This window comes from Coenobita brevimanus, chromosome 54 (assembly GCF_032717465.1).
Source record: "Coenobita brevimanus isolate Jiangsu-jjx chromosome 54, ASM3271746v2, whole genome shotgun sequence".
NCBI classification, from domain to species: Eukaryota; Metazoa; Arthropoda; class Malacostraca; order Decapoda; family Coenobitidae; genus Coenobita; species Coenobita brevimanus.
The window spans coordinates 7,546,052-7,563,815 of record NC_137007.1 but is presented as its reverse complement, the minus strand read 5'-3'; the positions used below and the strand labels follow the sequence as shown (position 1 = coordinate 7,563,815).

General features: G+C 39.2%; 1 protein-coding gene and 1 non-coding gene across 2 annotated transcripts in view; one reads left to right on the top strand and one right to left on the bottom strand.

The window, feature by feature from the left end:
* LOC145401016 (EEIG family member 2) overlaps positions 1 to 17,492 on the top strand; it is a 296,457-nt gene extending 278,965 nt beyond the window's left edge. Inside the window, exon 7 of the mRNA XM_080273387.1 lies at positions 10,517 to 17,492. Within this exon, the coding sequence (XP_080129513.1) occupies positions 10,517 to 10,626 (110 nt within the window). The 3' untranslated portion in view covers positions 10,627 to 17,492. The remainder of the gene's footprint in view (positions 1 to 10,516) is intronic.
* On the bottom strand, positions 5,883 to 6,001 carry LOC145401138 (5S ribosomal RNA). Its single transcript, XR_013897550.1, has one exon. It is a non-coding gene; the product is annotated as a 5S ribosomal RNA (ribosomal RNA).
* Positions 17,493 to 17,764: the final 272 nt, after the last annotated feature.

Genomic DNA, 17,764 nt, shown 5'->3' with positions numbered 1-17,764 from the left:
AGAAGGCAAACAGGGGACCTATAATTGATCCCTCAAAAGCTGTTGCTTGAACAGCAAAGGCCACCAACGTGAGTGAAGTAACAGTCAGACGAATTTGCTCTTCCTTCAGTCAAGCCTGCATTACACAAAAGTCACCAGAACAAACTATAATAATTCATAAAACCGGATAGACTTTTTATGGAAATAAATCACCATAAACTGTAGATTTTATATGAAGAGAGACAGACAGACAGACGAAGTCAGGAGACTTTTCCTCAAATTCTAATCATTCATAAAACTCTATAGACTTTTTATAGAAATAAATCTCCATAAAATGTTGATTTTATATGCAGAGAGAGAGAGAGAGAGAGAGAAAGAGAGAGAGCTGGGAGTAAGGGTTGACCCTTGTCTCTAATCTGATAATTGGCCCAGTAGAAACTGTGGCAACATCTCACGTAGGGGAAGTCCCGTGAGGGACAACGCCTAAACGATCTGGATAAATTGGAAGGACCATAGGATTGCAATTGAAGAGTTGAGAGGAAGGATGGAATTTGAATGTATTAGTAGATTGAGATGGTTTGGCCATATTGAGTGGATGAACCATGACAGTTGGGTATGGAAGCTGAGAGGTGTATACATCAAGGGTAGGCTTGCAGGAGGCAAAGCAAAAAAAGACATAGGATGAAGTCATAAAGTGTGACTTCAGGAATAAGGGACTGAATAGGGAGGCTGCCAGAGATCAAGTAGTGTGGATAGCTGCCATTAGGTGACCAAGGCTGACACGTGCAAGCATGTTGGAGCCTATGTAAATGATGTGATACAAGATTCAGTAGCTTTTCCACTTGAATATAGGCCACAACTCCTCACAACATCCATTTGACAGTATAAAGTCTGTGAAACCTGCATAATGTACACTTCTCGTAACAAAAGTAATAGTAAAACCTTTAATGTCATCCCTCTGTGCAAACTAATAACCAAAATCCTCAACACAAAGATGGAAAACACCACCAAAAGGAGGCTTGTCAGTTATCTGTCAGGCAGACAAGAACACATTATATTCCAGGGCAAGTCAATACAAGCACAAAACTTCCCACATGGGGTTCCTCACAGCTAGTCTCTCACCTAGACTCTTCATGCAATACATGCATGATATTCCCACAATTCCATTGCCCAGAAACATTGCCTAATATGCAGATGATATTACCACAACAGCTACATGCTACATTACAGACATAGCTTAGTCACCGCAACAAGATTACCTCAACACACTTCAGGCATGGGAAAGACAACAGGCTGACAATTGTTTCAGCAAAATCCACCACCACACTGATCACCATTGACAATCATGAGCACAGGTACACTATTAACATCACACATGACAATGTGTGTGTGCCACATATCCCCTCCTGAGATCCATAGGGTGAAATATGACATTGGACACACCATCAGGATCCACATACAAGACATCAAGAGGTGATACATCTTCTAGACTAAGTGCATTTAGGGCACTTACAAGGACAAACTGGACAACGAAAACAAACATTCCCCCTACTGTACTAACAAACAGTATACCAGATCAGTGCACTGATGTCCTGTGCCTCAGCAGCAGGGGTTCCCATCTTATCTAACTTCCACTTAAACACCATGCAGACCATTTATCATAGCTCTTCATGTCATTACTGGTTGCACCAGTACTGCACCCATAGCCAGTATTACTGCACCAGTATTACTCAGAGTTTGTGAATACAATATCTCAATATGAGAGGCACACTCTTCTACACAGCAGCCTGTACTAGCACACAACACCCCTGTCATTATATGACAGAGTTACACAGCACAACTAGGTGCACAAAACCATCACCACACAGACATCCCAAACTCTCTTCCATAACATCCCGCCTCCTGATGTTCTTACACTAACAATGAAGAAACACCTACAGACCCACTTTGCATGCACGTCAGTATACCACCTTGATCAAAGCAGTACTGTATAGTACAAACTCCTTTCCTGATGTCCATTCATCACAGATATCCATATATATGCCGATTGAATTCACCTAGTTAAACTTAGTCCAGGATCTGACCACATTTACTCAGCTTCAGTTTGAGTTGGGTGGAGTCACTAATGACACGTACCCCACTTGTTAGATAGGCTCACACAGTATAACACACATAATGGAGCACTGCATAGCACATACCACACTTAGATGCACATATATTGGAACATTGCAGAGCACATACCACACTTAGATGTAGACACAACATCAACAGTGTAGGGAACGTACTGTATGTGCTCATAAGGGTGGATACTAATCTGCGGCCAACGGATGTGCTTAGTCAGGCAGGTTGAGGTTAAGCAACAGCAACAAAATATTAGACAGAAATATCTTTGAAGGATAGCACTACATAAAAAATGATGATAAAAGTTACAGTACAAGATGTGATCTTAATATCAGGCATCAGAAAGTAAGAGGAACAGAAATATAGAAGAATGGCAGTGGAATAATTCGGAGTAGTAAGGAGTACTTTAATGTTTGTCCAAAGAGGAGCAAACAGTTTGACATAGTATTGTATGCAGGTCAGTGAAGCTCTTGATATGGTAGAAGATTTTAAATGTCTTAATACACTATGTGGTAACCATATAACCAAATTATGGCCCCAGGTGGTTTAGTGGGTAATTACAGCGCTCTGGTTTGACTGAGCTGGTGCAGGCTTATATGCAGTGGGTGGTTGGGGTTAATTGCTCATGTAATGCCACTCAGGGATGAGTGAGGCTGGTCACTCTCATCTTAAATGTCAGGACCAACTTGCCTAGACCTGGGCACCTATGCTTCTCATGGGGCAACACTGAACTAGATAATGAATGAATGAATGTATGGTACATTATGAAAAGGCAGTGGAAAGTAGAATTGGTTAAGGCAGAAAAGTGGCAGGTGCCCTGAAGGTCATCATGAAGAACAGAAAATTGAGTAAAAAAAATGCAAAGGGACTACATGAGGGAGCATCATTATCCTAGGGTAGTCATTGTGGTCAGGTGGATGAGTAATGGACTGCTGACTACAAGAATGTGAAATTGATCCTGGACTGGGGCAAGAAACAGTTTGGGGATGTGAATTTTGTTAAAACAGTCTTAAATTATCTTCCACAAGACCCACTGACATATCATTAAATCACCCCTGCTAATACTGTCATGCAAGTTCAGCGTAAGACAATCCTAGCGCGTATACAGTATGTACTGTGGACATCAGTTCCAGAGTGGTAACATGGCACCTTGTGCATGTAAGAAAATTGTGGAACTGTAGGGAGCAGACTTCAGGTCTGTGGCTTGATCATCATCATCAGCATCAACATTATCATCATCATCCAGACCACCTTTCCCATCCTAAGGTGGGGTGAGTTAGGATCCAGAGAGCCAGGTAAAGCTGGATAGAATGAGATACTAATTAAAGTTTACCCAGTTGAATGAGCCACACTCCCATTCACTCATTCACCATTCAAGCCCCCAGAATTGTGGCTCCACCTTATGGGTCAAAAACATTCTGCATGTAGCTTCACATTTACTTATGTGACAGAGTCAGTCCAATGACTGTCATGTTAAAAAGGGACACCAAACCATGGTCATACACTCCTCCACATAAATTCATCCTGCAAGCTCTGCATGTAGCTTCACACTTACCTATCTGACAGAGTCAGACCAATGACTGTCAAGCTAAAAAGGGACACCAAACCATGGTCCTACACTCCTCCACATAAAATTCATCCTGCATGCTTGATTGCCTGTCAGTTCCCTAGCCTCATTAGCTCCTATACTTCTCTCTCTCACATAACCATTTACCATATCTGTCCACCTTTTTCTTGGCCTACCACATTCCTCCCATCATCAGATTCACTCAGATACACTATACCCTTTCCACTACTCAATTCACACCCACTCTCTCCACCTGGCTATATCATCTAAGCATACTCTCTTCAGTTCTGGTGTCCACAGACTTCCTTACATTGCAGTTTTTATGAATCACATTATTTCTTATCCTATTCACTTTCCGCATTCCACACACATTCCTCAACAGTCCGTCTCCACTGCTCTTACTCTTGACTTTCATTTTTGTGCCATCCCATAGTCTCACACCTATATGTTAGAATAAGCACTAAAACTCCTTCATGTAAGCATCTTGCACCTGCCACACTCTTACCTCTGCTTCTTATCAATGCTTATTTAGCACCAGCCACCTTCCTTCCTTGTGCCACTCTGCTTTTCTACTTTTGCACACTTGCCTTCATTCTTTTCCTGTCACTCTACCCCAGTACAGACTTAAACTCTCACACCAATTCCAATCTCTCTCCATTAACATAACATCACACTGGGAATCACCTCTCTCAACAACCATCACTTTACTCTTATCTACATTTACCCTCAAGGCTTGGCGCTCACAGACATCTACAAAACTCTGCACCAGTCTACCGAGCTCTTGCCCGCTATTTGCAAGCACCACTGCATCATCTACATACATCAGAGTTGAGATACTCCATCCTTCACTATTCATGTCTTGAGCAGGTAAAAAACAAGTTGAGATATTGGTATTGCATGATATGAAGAGTCAGAGTGAGAGCAAAGGAAATATTGAGTACACTTGGCTCCATAAATTTGGTCAGGTAAGAAATAGGAAGTGGGGCTTGTAAAATATTGTACTGTAAGAAAGTCATGATATAAAGGTAAAATGTGTGCTTACAGTAGATAGTATTTCCCCATAAAGATTAAGCCTGGGCAAGTTTATATCCTTTTTTTTTTTTTTTTTTTTTTTTTTTTTTTTTTCCCACAAGGAAGAAGAAACCAAAGGCTGAGCCCACAAAACAGTTCCTTCCAAGGGAAAAAAAAAAAAAAACAATACAAAAGAGAGCCAAATTCAAGATCCATTCATTTCGAGATGCCTGGACACACTGCGTTTGAAAGACTGGAGATCATAGGAAGTAGGAAATACAGACAGAGGGAGACAGTTCCAGAATTGGCCTGTTGCATAAATGAAGGACTGGGAGTAATGGTTAACTCCTGCATTAGAGAGATGGACAGAAAAGGGATGAGAGTTTGTTGCTAGACGGGTGCTACACACCCGTCGTAGAGTTGGAGGGATGCAAGCAGACAGTTCAAAGGAGCAGTGACCATTGAAGTAGCGATAGAAAAGAGATAAAAATGCAACAGTGCGTCGAAGAGACAGAGGTTGAAGGGAGCCAGTAAGAGGAGGATAGTTGATGAGATGAAAAGCCTTTGACTCCACCCTATTGAGAAGAGCTGTATGTGGGGAGCCTCCCCACACATGAGAGTTGTACTCTAAACAGGGGTGAATAAAACCCGTGTATAAAGTCAACAACTTTGCAGTGGTAAAGAAGGCACGGAGTCGGCTTAGCACACCTAATCTCTTGGAAGCAGATTTTGCGAGAGATGCAATATGATCTTTCCAAGATAAGTCCCAAGTGAATGAAACCCCAAGCATGTTCAAGGATGATGCAGGATTGAGCTGGACATCATTAAACACCAGTGGGCACTCCTGTGGATGATTTTGACTGGTTGATAGATGTAAAAACTGAGTCTTTGATGCATTAAAAACAACCAGATTACTTTTACCCAAGTCAGAGATACAAGCCAAGTCAGACATTAGGTGTGCCATAGCCTCATCCCTTGTTTGCTGAAGTAACTGCTGAGATGGACGTTGTGGAAACCGAATGGAAAGGTGAAGGGTGGAATCATCAGCATATGAGTGGATAGGGTTAGATGTACAGCTTAGAAGATTTTTTTTCATTCATTGCCAGACGCCATGTATCCCAGACAGGGTGGCCAAGGGCTTAGAGTTAATTGTTTTACAGGGAGGAGCACTAATCCTCCACCAACCCCACATGACACGTAGGGATGCCAACAGCATCTGGTGTTCCCAGGCGGTCACCCATCCAAGTACTAACCAGACCCAACGTTGCTTAACTTCACTGATCGGACGGGAAGCGGTGTACTCAACGTGGTATGGCCGTTAGAAGATCATTTATGAATAAAAGGAAGAGAGTTGGTGATAGGACAGTGCCCTGAGGAACACCACTGTTGATAGATCTAGGAAAAGAACAATGACCGTCTACAACAGCAGCTATAGAACGACCAGAAAGGAAGCTAGAGATGAAGGCACAGATAGAAGGATAGAAACCGTAAGAGGGCAGTTTGGAAATTAAAGATTTATGCCAGACTCAATTGAAAGCCTTTGAGGTGTCAAGTGCAGGGGCAAAGCTTTCGTCAAAGTCTTGAAAGGAGGATGACCAGGAGTCTGAAAGGTAGGTGAGAAGATCGCCAGTGGAGCGTCCCTGACAGAACCCATACTGACAATCAGAAAGAAGGCTGTGATAGGAAAGATGCTTTAATATTTTTCTGTTAAGAATAGACTCAAAAACTTTTGAGACACAGGATGTTAAAGCAATTGGACGTTAGTTAGAGGGTTGGGAATGGTCACCCTTCTTTGGGACTGGCTGAATGAGAGCAAACTTCCAGCAAGAAGGAAAGGTACAAGTTTAAAGACAAAGGCGAAAGAGTTTACCTAGGCAGGGTGTAAGCACAGAAGCACAGTTCTTGAGGACAACAGGAGGGACTCCATCAGGCCCATATGCCTTGTTAATATTGGGCCTGTGATGGCAGAAAGTACATCAGCTGAAGACATTGTAATGTCAGCCATGAGGAAGTCAGATGGGGAAAGTGATGGAGGAACAGCACCGGAATCATCTAAGGTGGAATTGGAGGAGAAAGTCTGAGTGAAGAGATCTGCTTTATCAGTAGAAGAAATAGCTACAGAGCCATCAGAGTAGACAAGAGGAGGGAAGGATGATGAGGTAAAGTTGTTAGAAAGGTTTTTGGTGAGGTGCCAGAAGGAGCTGGAAGAATTCGAGTTGGAGAGTTGAGAGCATTTAGTACAGATGAAATGATTTTTAGCAGAGCGAAGAACAGACTTAGCATGATTCCAGGCAGAAACATAAACAAGACGTGATTGAGGGGTGGGTTGGCTCCGGTACCTTTTATAGGTCGTCTCCTTGTCGCGGACAGCATTAGAACAAGCGTTAGAACAAGCGTGATTAGTCAAAGGCTATGAGAAAGGAATGTATGCTTCAATGCGTGAGAGAATAACCTCTGTAATATCAAGGCACACTCAGATGGCTCCCAGCCATGGAAGCAATAATCATTCCAGGGAAAATCAAAGAAGTACTGCCTGAGGGCCTCCCAATCCACAGCTCCAAAGTGCCACAGACGACGTTTCTTTGGAGGGTCCACAGTCCGTACCGGAGCGATAGGACAGGTTAAGGTAATAAGGTTATGATCGGAGGAACCCAACAGAGAGAAAAGATTAGCTGCGTAAACTGAAGGATTAGTTGTAAGGAAGAGGTCAAGTATGTTGGAACTTTCTCCAAGGCGGTCAGGGATACGAGTAGGGTGCTGTACAAGCTGCTGTAGGTCATTAACCCCTACACCGCGGGCTTGTTTACCAATGACTTGCGTGTGCCGCGGGGTTATTTGGGCTCCGACAGACACTCAAAAAATATTTGCCAAAAATCAGTTATTAGTCCTAGAATAATAAAATTACATATGCTTATGGCACATACCTTCAGCTTTCTCCTGGAATGATTGTTGAGCCTTCGTCGGTTACCGTAGGACTTGTGGAGACCTCTGAAGTAGGGTAACGAAGTCTCCACTTTACACTTCCCGACAACCCGTAATATGATTACCACAGCCAGATACAAACACTATAAACACTATTCTACAATTTTCAAGTAGTTTGGGATCCATACTCAAAAAAAAAACACTGTGAAAGCAATGGAAATTACAAGCGCGTCTGATCGTCGCACTGGCACTAGTTCGCTTTTGTTACTCTGTCATTTATTATTCATAAAACCCCTCACACTTTATATTTCTATTACTATATAACACTTATATATATCTACAGTCTTTATCCATAAGTTTCCTTCAGTAGTATTAGTTTATTGTCACTGTAGGGATTCAATTTCTTTCAGTAAAATACGTAGCATTCACTTTCTCGTCCTGTATACTGGCATTGAGAGTGAATGTCACTTTCATCTTCACTCTCATAACTCATAGCATTCAGACATGCTAGAGTGAAACTTTCACTTTCATTATTCCTAGGGTATATACTCGTATTCTTATAATACTACTCATTTACATTTCTATTTACGTTCTCTATTTTATTTACGTTATTTACATTTCTATTTTATTTACACTGTGTTGTGCACTGTCACTTGAAATAACTTATAAAACTATTTTCCATTGTTCACGTATATTTACATTCATTACTTTCACTTGCTGTTTACACATTATTTACACATTATTTACAATTCCACTTGCACTGTTTTACTCAATAGAAAGATCGTAGTCACTCTTTTATCAATTGTCAGCCCTTTACCTCTTTCCACACGAGGTTTAGTAGGGGGTAAAGGTCACAGAGTCATTTGCATGGGGGTGAAAAAAGGCCTTGAAGTCAGCAAGAAGAAACATACGTCCCCTCACTTCGGAAGATGAGAGTAAACTGATAACGCAGAGCCAGCCTGGAGGCCTGTTTAGGGGTTATTCAGAGTTACCAATATTACTTCTTGAAACAGCTAAGTCTAGCACTGATATGATTGGCAGGAAATCTAGACAGTACATTATAAATTTGGTAGTTCCAGGTGAATGTAAATATCACTTAAGCTTCTCCCTTCCCTCCTTACATGTATATTTATTACGAAAATAGATTAGAGGCCTACTTAGGAGATATATAATCAGAGCTACCAATGTTAAATCTTGAAACAGCTTTGTGTAGCACTGATATGATTGGCAGGAAATCTAGACAATACATTATAAATTAGGTAGTTCCAGGTGAATGTAAATATCACTTAGGCTTCTCCCTTCCCTCCTTACATGTATATTTATTACGAAAATAGATTATACGGCATATTTCAAGGGGAAAAAAACAGCGAAAATTAGCGAACGAGTGCACGTGAGGTGTTGTCAGGTGATAATTAGCCAATTCCAGGTGTATGGCACTCTCACTTACCTTATTTCTTTCTTGTATATATTATTTGGTATAAGAATACGACATAGGGCTTATTTCAATGGATGAAATCAGTGAAAAGTTCCAGGGAAGATTTACTTAGCGTAGCATGGCCGGGCAGGCGAGAGGATAGGGTAATGGAGGGGGGGTAGGGAGGGGAGTCAAGAACAGGGAGAAATGGCTAAATTGTCAACAATGGATGGGAGTACAGATGAGATTAGGAGTGCTGACTAGCGTTGGACATTAGCAGTACTGATAGATGATACAAGCCACCACTTGGAAGCCCGGGTGAATTCAAAATAACACAGAATCACAAAAGCAACGCCCCGCGGTATGATCCCTTGCTCCCAAGCGTCACAAAAGTGACGCCCCGCAGTTAAGGGGTTAAGGATAGAAAAAATGAAGGCTTGTTCACCAGGTGGATCCATGAAAGGAGAGGAGAGCCAAAGGTGGTGGTGAACATTGAAAACTCCTAGAATGGAGATTTCAGAGAAAGGAGAAATGGATAGAATGTGTTCCATCATAGAAGTAAGATAGTCAAAGAATTTTTGATAGTCAGTAGAATTAGGAGATAAGTAAACAGCGCAGATATATTTAGTCAGAGAATGACAGGAGAGCAGAAGCCAGAGAGAAGAGAATTCAGATGGTTTGATGGGAATGTGAATGTGGAATAAAAGAAAATATGGAGTTTGAGGCAGCAAAAAGAATAAATGAACAGTATGAAAAGATGGATGAAGTGAGTGAAAATGCACGTGATATGGGTTGCTCCTTGTTTTAAGCATGACGTTGAACAGCATGGCTTTTTCTCACAGGTGTTATGAAACTAACAAAAATACTGGGAAATAGACCAAAGAGTACCGGTATTAAGGGCATCATTGATTAATGGTTGGATGTATGACACATTATATAACAGTGTGTGGAGTGGAAACTTGACATATATACAAGATCCCTTCAGCTCCCTCCACATCTCCCAGATGGAGGATGTCGAGCTGCAGTGGCAGTACAGATCTGCTCCTAGAGATGTGTTATTCAGTTGATACCCAGAGAGTCTGCAGTTGTAGAGAATCTTTCAGCATAATCTTAACGAAAAATCTTTGGCTGCAGTCAGCTGGTGTGGTCAGTTTTCTGTAGGTCACGTCCACATGAGTCAGGAACAAATACAGAAAAGCACTGGACATGTTTAAAATCTTCTATTTCATTTTTTTTTCCTGGATTTAAATAACCTGAGATCATAGTATATAATACAGTACAGTACTTGACTTCATGTGAATATTTAGTAATATTTTTAGATTTTATTTCTTTGTTAGACATAATGCATCATTACATATAATTCTTGACCTACATTCATCTGATTGTTGTAACATGTATGGTCATGTCCCCACTATTAATTCTGATAACAATACAAAACCATGAATGCTGAAGATTCCTCTCCTGATTGCATGTTGCTGAATTGAGTGTTCTTATCTCCACAGCATCAACAGGGCTGCAGTTGTACATAGGGCGTGATGGATCAGCCACACTTGGGGGAAAAACTATGGATACGCGAGTTGAATACAAGCCTGTGGTCATTGAGAAGAGATAGCACCAGCCCCAGCCTGATTTGGGTGGTACCTCTCCCTAGCCCATAATAGTAGGCTAGAGAGGAGGCAGCAGGGATCACCCACTTGTCCGAAACCATGGGCAAGAAGAAGGCTGTTACTACATCACAAGGATGACATTAATCTCCGGCCTGAAAGTGAAAGCTGGAGGGAAGCGGCATCACACCTCAACTCTGTCCTTGTTGTGATATCATGGCCCCTTTTAGGATATTCTGTGACACTTTGTGATAATCTGTGTGTGATACTCACATTGTTTCATATTGCAGTCTTATTTTGTGCTCCTTCCTCTTGCCCTCCCCTATCCTTCCCTCCTCACCTTTCCTCTTCTCTCCTCTCACTTATAGCAGTGCTGAGTAACACATATAGACCTGTACAAGGTGCCAGAGAAATATACCTAAACATATAAGAAGGGCAGATTACAACTTCAAGTATACCAAAGCAATGGCATAGAGTGTATGGAACTGAGGAGGGAGAGAAGACAATGTTGTAGTCAGTAGTGTCAGATAATAATATGTATGTGAAGAAGTTCATTGCCAGTCTGCCATAAAAAGTATGTATTCTGTAACTGAAAAGTATCGTATGATGTGGGACCCATATCACTGTGAGCTTTCAAAACTGAGATGGACTTATATATTCATAGTGATGGAACCATACAGGAGAGAAGGCTGTATTTTTTATTATATTGACAATTGACTTATTCCAAAAGAAGTGTTATGAGTGGTTAGTCATCATCCATCAGATATTTCAGAAACAGAAAATTGGAGTTGCCACAGTCATTCATGGTGCACCCATGGTGAATGTCTTGATTAAATTGTGTTGTCGTAGGATTATTCAACCTGTTGGCAGGCAATCTTTGTTTGTGTGCCAGTCTCACAATTCATTGTTACCCTTGATGCTCTTCTGTGCTCACTTGTTATTTACAATTGCATAACTGGACTAGTGTTAGAGTGCCTTGCTGCTCATGAATGTACAGAGGCTTTGGTGAATTGTTGGCTCGTCTCTTGTGTGTGTATGTATGCATCTGTGTCTGAAGATCTAAAGAGTAAATGTTTGTACTAGTGCTTGTGTGGAAAGGGAGAATGTTTGATGATAAGGACTGCAGAGATTGAAATGTATAATAGATGGACTATAGGTTTTGGGTGAATGTTTAAATGTAAGGGTGAAAATAGGTACGAGAGATTGTGATAGAAAAGATTGGTAATAATAGTATGATCATGGTTCACAAGAGACTGTTTTAATCTGTGGTTCACTGAGTGAATTGCTTCTTGGAAGTAGTTATTCACATGGTTTAATGCCACTGAAAACATTACGTTTGGATGTTCTGGGAGGTTGTAAAGGACAATGTTGTCAAGGAAGATGAAATTTTCATGATGCTTAAAAAAGGAAAAAATGATCTTAATACTTGAATATCATAGTATCGCGGCCAAATTGACCCTCATTTGTGGATTGCTGAAATAATAAATTAATTTGGTTTAAATTTTATAACTGATATTGGGGAGTTGTATTTCTGTTGTATTGTGTTTGTTTGTTTGATTTAACAGGATATACAGGAAATCTTTATGTACAATAGTATTGTATCTGATTACTCTTCATTTTAAAATGAATTACAAAAAAACTCCTTTGTTATGCATAAGTTAGTATATTTGGAATGGTAAACTAAAGCTTGCAATCTCCCCACTCTGTGCTGGTAATGTATTCTCAGTAACTGACATAATTGTTACACTGTGTACTGTATATATTTTTATTTATTGCATAATCAAATATTAAAGAAGTGTCTGCAAGAAAATGAGGCCAGTTAGCCATCTGTATTCATCAGAGTATTTGTCTTGCAGTGAGCTTGCTTTACCATTTTGTAAAATTTAAAACATATATATTCATTTTTTAATAGTTAGGGAGATTAAGGAATTACAGATTGAAGCAAGACGTGCCCTATGTATTACTTAGTATAATTTCTTAAAACATTTACAGAATTGTAATATCAGAGGCACAGAGAGTGATAAAGTTTTCGTAATGAAGTAATGAAAAATTAATAGTTCATCATATAGCCGTGATACTGTCATATTTTCGAATAGAGCATAGAGAATATACTCAGCCTAGTGTAAAAAAAAATGCCGGTTCATATATAATAATTATGTACCATTCCTCTCACATTTCATCCGATGGCAGCCAAATAATCTTGATGCCCAACCATAAAATGTGAATGATAACAATTAAATTACCCTGGGCTACTAAGTCCTGAATTCAGGATGATGGTTTAAACATCAGGCTGGTTCAAACCATGAATTAGGAATTACTTGCTCCCGGATTATAACCTTGGGTTTAGGCATATTCAGGTTGCTGGATTGTAGCACAGACAGTCTGAGATTGAGTAGCCTAATCTGGGACTTAAACCTCAGACTGAACTACACATTGGGACACAGTGATCACAGCCAATCGGCATGCTTTTTAAGCCTAACTTGAATTTGAATGTGGCAGAAAACACATCCTTCAACGAAAAAGAAAAGTTGTTCCCTACCCAGTTAGTGCATTAGTATGATAAAAAATAATGCAGTATATGAAATATCGATGTAACCCAAGCAAATAATAAAATTCACGACTACTCATGAATAATGCTGCACCGGTAAGTTAGTAAGGTTTATTGTATGCATAAACACTTTACATTCACAGACCATTATTTCTGTATTACCATATCAGTAATCACTCTACCTGCCATATGTGAATTTAACAATCACACAAATCTTAATGTGATAGTTATTATCAGTTGTTCATAACTGATACGATGTATCAAGATGAAGCAAATATTGCCAAACTACTTCGGTCAGCTGCATTATGGGGGAGGGGGGATTTCTAAATAGCCAGTTTAAATTATGTGAACTGCCATTACTCATGCATCATTGAAACATATACAGGTATAAACATCTGATAAAGCATAATGTACTTTGGGTACTAGAAAAATATATTCATTGATGAAAATATTCATATTACAGAAGTATGGTAGGCTGCTGTTTGCACAACTGACAGTTTTATCATACCCATGTATGGTGATATACAGTATAATAGGTTACTGTTTACTCAGCTGACAATTTTGCTATACAGAGGTATGGTAATTCCTTTCCTTCTCATGCCCAGAGTGTGACTGAGGTCAGGCTGCCACTGGCAAGTAATCATGCAGCATTGCCAGACAGACATCTGGAAAAGCACCACACTGAATTTCAAAGTGCAGTAAACTAAAGGTGAACAGTTCAGAATATCGTGCTATACTGGATTTCAAAATGTGCTGGATATAGAGTAAAGCCTAAGCCCAGAATGTCTGCACAACTGACAAAGTTGTATGATAGAGATGTAAGTTATAGTAGTAAGCTACTGTTTGGTTTGCACAGTTTACTCAGTGTAGAGAGGACAAGAAAATTTGATACTTAATTTTTATGACTATCATGTATGTCACTCAATAGTCTTCTCTCCACGAACACTTTAGTCTGTAGAAAGGTTCGGAAAGAAGAATCTTGTTTTTATGTTGACACTTGCCAGCCTCGATCTCCCGACAATCCACCTCCTGATGGCGGTTTAAACCACGGATGGACTAATCCTTGGATTAAGTGCCAGAGCAGCTCAAAATCTTGTTTTGGTTACCTGTAATCTGAGATTATGCTGTAATCCAGGGTTTAAACCTGGGATTGGGTTCAAAACCGTGACTTGAATTTGGGCCTAAGTGGCTGTGGTGAGACAAATACATCTCTTTTGTGTTTAAAACAGTAACCACTGAAAGAATATACAGATTATTATATCACAAACATATGCTTTATATTTTTACTGTATAATGAAAAGCTTGTGGTATCAATAGATTTTTTTAAAATTATCCTAGTCTGAGGTGCTTATTAAAAATGTATTCTTGTGTTCTACTGTACATTTGTTATAATTAATGTATGAGGTGGTGAATGGATTTCTCAGTGTACAATGAAACTGGCCTTCTGTTTGCCCAGCAGTGAGCTCTTAGAAACTGTTAAAAGTTTTCCTGGGAAATAAAGGCACTAAATGTGAGACTTTTTTTTTTTTCCACATAAATCAAGGTATTGTTTACCGGTACTTCCTTCTCTTTCTTCTTCGTATGAAGATCATTGGAATTATTTTGTTCAAAGTGTGATGTACCTGTCCCTACACTGTCGTTGTTACCTGCACTCTCCAGAAATACAGTAACTGGTACATTTCTTTGAAATCTATGATCAGTTAGCTGTTTATACACAACAGTGACCTCCCTTACCCTCCCAATCCTGAGGTGTTGATGTAATTTCATGTCGATGTGAGGTGCCCTGTTATACTGTGTACTGTACAGTAATTTTATGTATTGGTATGATTTATAATTATTCCCTTCCACATCTTTATAAACTTTCCCTTCCACATCTTTAAACCATGTCACTAAGCCTGAAATGTTTCACCAACTGGGTAGAAAATGAAAAGGTTTTTCTCATAAAATATTATATGCAATGATCATCAAGTTCACTCATTATAAAAAGGGAATTTCTTGTATATTTGAGTTACGTCTGTGGCTTTAATGTTTGGAGTATTACTGAATTACTGAGGTTCAGTTAGATCAGATAGGAGGGTGAAAAAGAATGTGATACTGCTTAAAGAAACATAGTTCAGTTGCCCATACATTGTTTAAATCCACATCATTGCAGCAGAACAGAAGACAGTTACCTGTATTTCTGCAACTCTCTTGTGTTAGCAGAAAACAAGCAGCACTTTTAGCAGATGCTCAAAAAGAAAAAAAAAATGGTAAACAACCAAACACATGTCTTTGCTTTAAACTGTCAAGTATTTGTTTAATGACTGACTTTGTTGATATCCCAAGTTTGAAATGAACTTTCAGTGACAACATAAATTGTTGTCTCTCTTATTCTTCTCACCTAGTCAGACACCACAGCACTCCCTCACTTGTGACTGGTGCTTGTGTTCTCATATGTTGTGCAGTAGTTGACTGTTGATCATGTGCCACCTTAAATTTGATATGTGTGTGGGTTAAATTGGAGGATTTTTGTAAGGAATTTCTTGTTTCATCAATGTATCAGTCTTCCTGTATTAAAATTTATAATGTATTGCTGATATATTGTAAGCCATACAAGCAGATATTCAGTTTGCTGCCGTGTGGCTGTACATCGAGAAGATTGTAGATCAATATAGACAATGTGAACACAAACTGCCATTTATTTTTTGTGGCATTCTCAAATATCTGGGCATACATGTTTGTGTAAGTGTATTCTTGTGATTTCTTTGGGGAATGTTTGCAGAACATGTCTTCCCCCTGTGAAAGTTGTTATTCTCAGAGATGCTGTAGTGAGTTTCACAGGTTTTCACATGCACAGTAGGCTTGCTATTGTGATAATTTTTGTAGCGCAGTAATGTTTGTGTGTATGTGATCAGCACCAACTTATTATAAGTGAAGGGTTGTTACAATTTTTATAGAGAATTTGATAACTTGTCAGTTGTAAACTTTAGAGTTGGCTGTGTACCAAAATGAACAGTCATCATTACTGCTTGTGTGCTGTACAGCATCATATTTTTTTTTTTTTTTTTTTTTTTTTTATAGTGCTGTATATAAATTGCAGCAGTATAGATAAGCACCTTTTGAAAAATTTTTGAGGACTGAAGTACCCAGCATCATGTGTAAAACTGAAAATAGTACAAATGCCTCCTGATGGGAGATGTCCACATTAAAAAGCAGACGTGGTTGATTGAAAAAAAAAAATTGCTGAAAAGATCTTTTTTTTTTTTTAACAGATACTATAACATGCTACTAAGATACTTTAGGCTTTAAAAAAAAAAATACAATATATTGCATAGTTAGTCTGCAGTACACAAGGGGGACAGTTAAGAACAAGATGAAAGCATAGCCACCACACAAACATTACTCAGAAGCTCATTTCTATTGTTAACAGATTACATCTTACAATATAAAACTACCATACCTTTATTAATGAACTTGAGTCTCAGACAGTGCTCAAGTTGGCAGTACTGTACTGTAGTAAGCAAATTATATTTCAGTACTGGTTATCAGACTAATAATTCAGTCTAACTGTGGTGCAGTTCCCTGAACACTTCTATGCTGTACCTCAGTGTTGTATGGGTGAGTCATTGTTCAACAAGTGATTGTAGTACTGGAATACCTTTACATTCAGTTAAGCACAGTGTAATGCTGTAGGCAGCTTTATTGAAAAGTAGATCTTTGGATACAGTACTGTGTCTGTTAGAGCTAATTTCACATGTTTCAAGTCTACTGTGTAGCCTTTGATGGTTTCAGGCCAGATACAGCAGACAAAGCAACTGGAGGAACTGTTTTTGTCTGTGTTGGATGTGAAATTGATTAGCAAACAATATTCAGTCCTTGGTTATTATTGTTCCAGCAACATATGATCCGCTGATACAGTGTTATAATTTTATATTGAGCATTGGATCACTTGAATATTATTTACTACACACTGTGGATATATTGGTGTACTGTACTTGAATACTGTATCAGAAATTTCTAATCAAGCAGTTAATGTTCTTTGGAAATTTCTTGAAAAATTATTGTGAAATTTGACTCAGAAGAATATATTTCAATGTAACTATGAATTACAAGACAGTTGTTGCATCTTACTCATATCTTTACTCAACTCAAAAGCATTTCGCATTTGGGTACCATTCTCTTGGGGGGATGACATAGATTCAGAGTACTGTGTTGTTTTGATTGTCATCCCACGTGGGAAGCCACATTCCACGACTGCGTTACCATTCAGAAGTGTGTGTATTCTGTTAATATTTCTCTGTACATAGTAGATTAAATATGATTCAATAAAGTAATTAAATAAGTTCATTAGTAGTATATTGTTGCTTCCTTTTCAACAAGGTGAATCAGTATTATCAAAATACTTAAGTTCCTTAGTATTGTATTTGTATAAAATGGATAGGGGACTGAGCAGAGAAACTGCTAGAGATTGAGCAGCATGGAGAGCCACCATTAGGTGACCAGGGCTGATGCATGTAAACACACTGGAGCCTGTATAAATGAACAAACAAAAGAGCTCTTGTAAACATTTGCCCATACTTCAGAGAGTGAGGACCAAACGCCTTCCTTTCCCCCCCCCC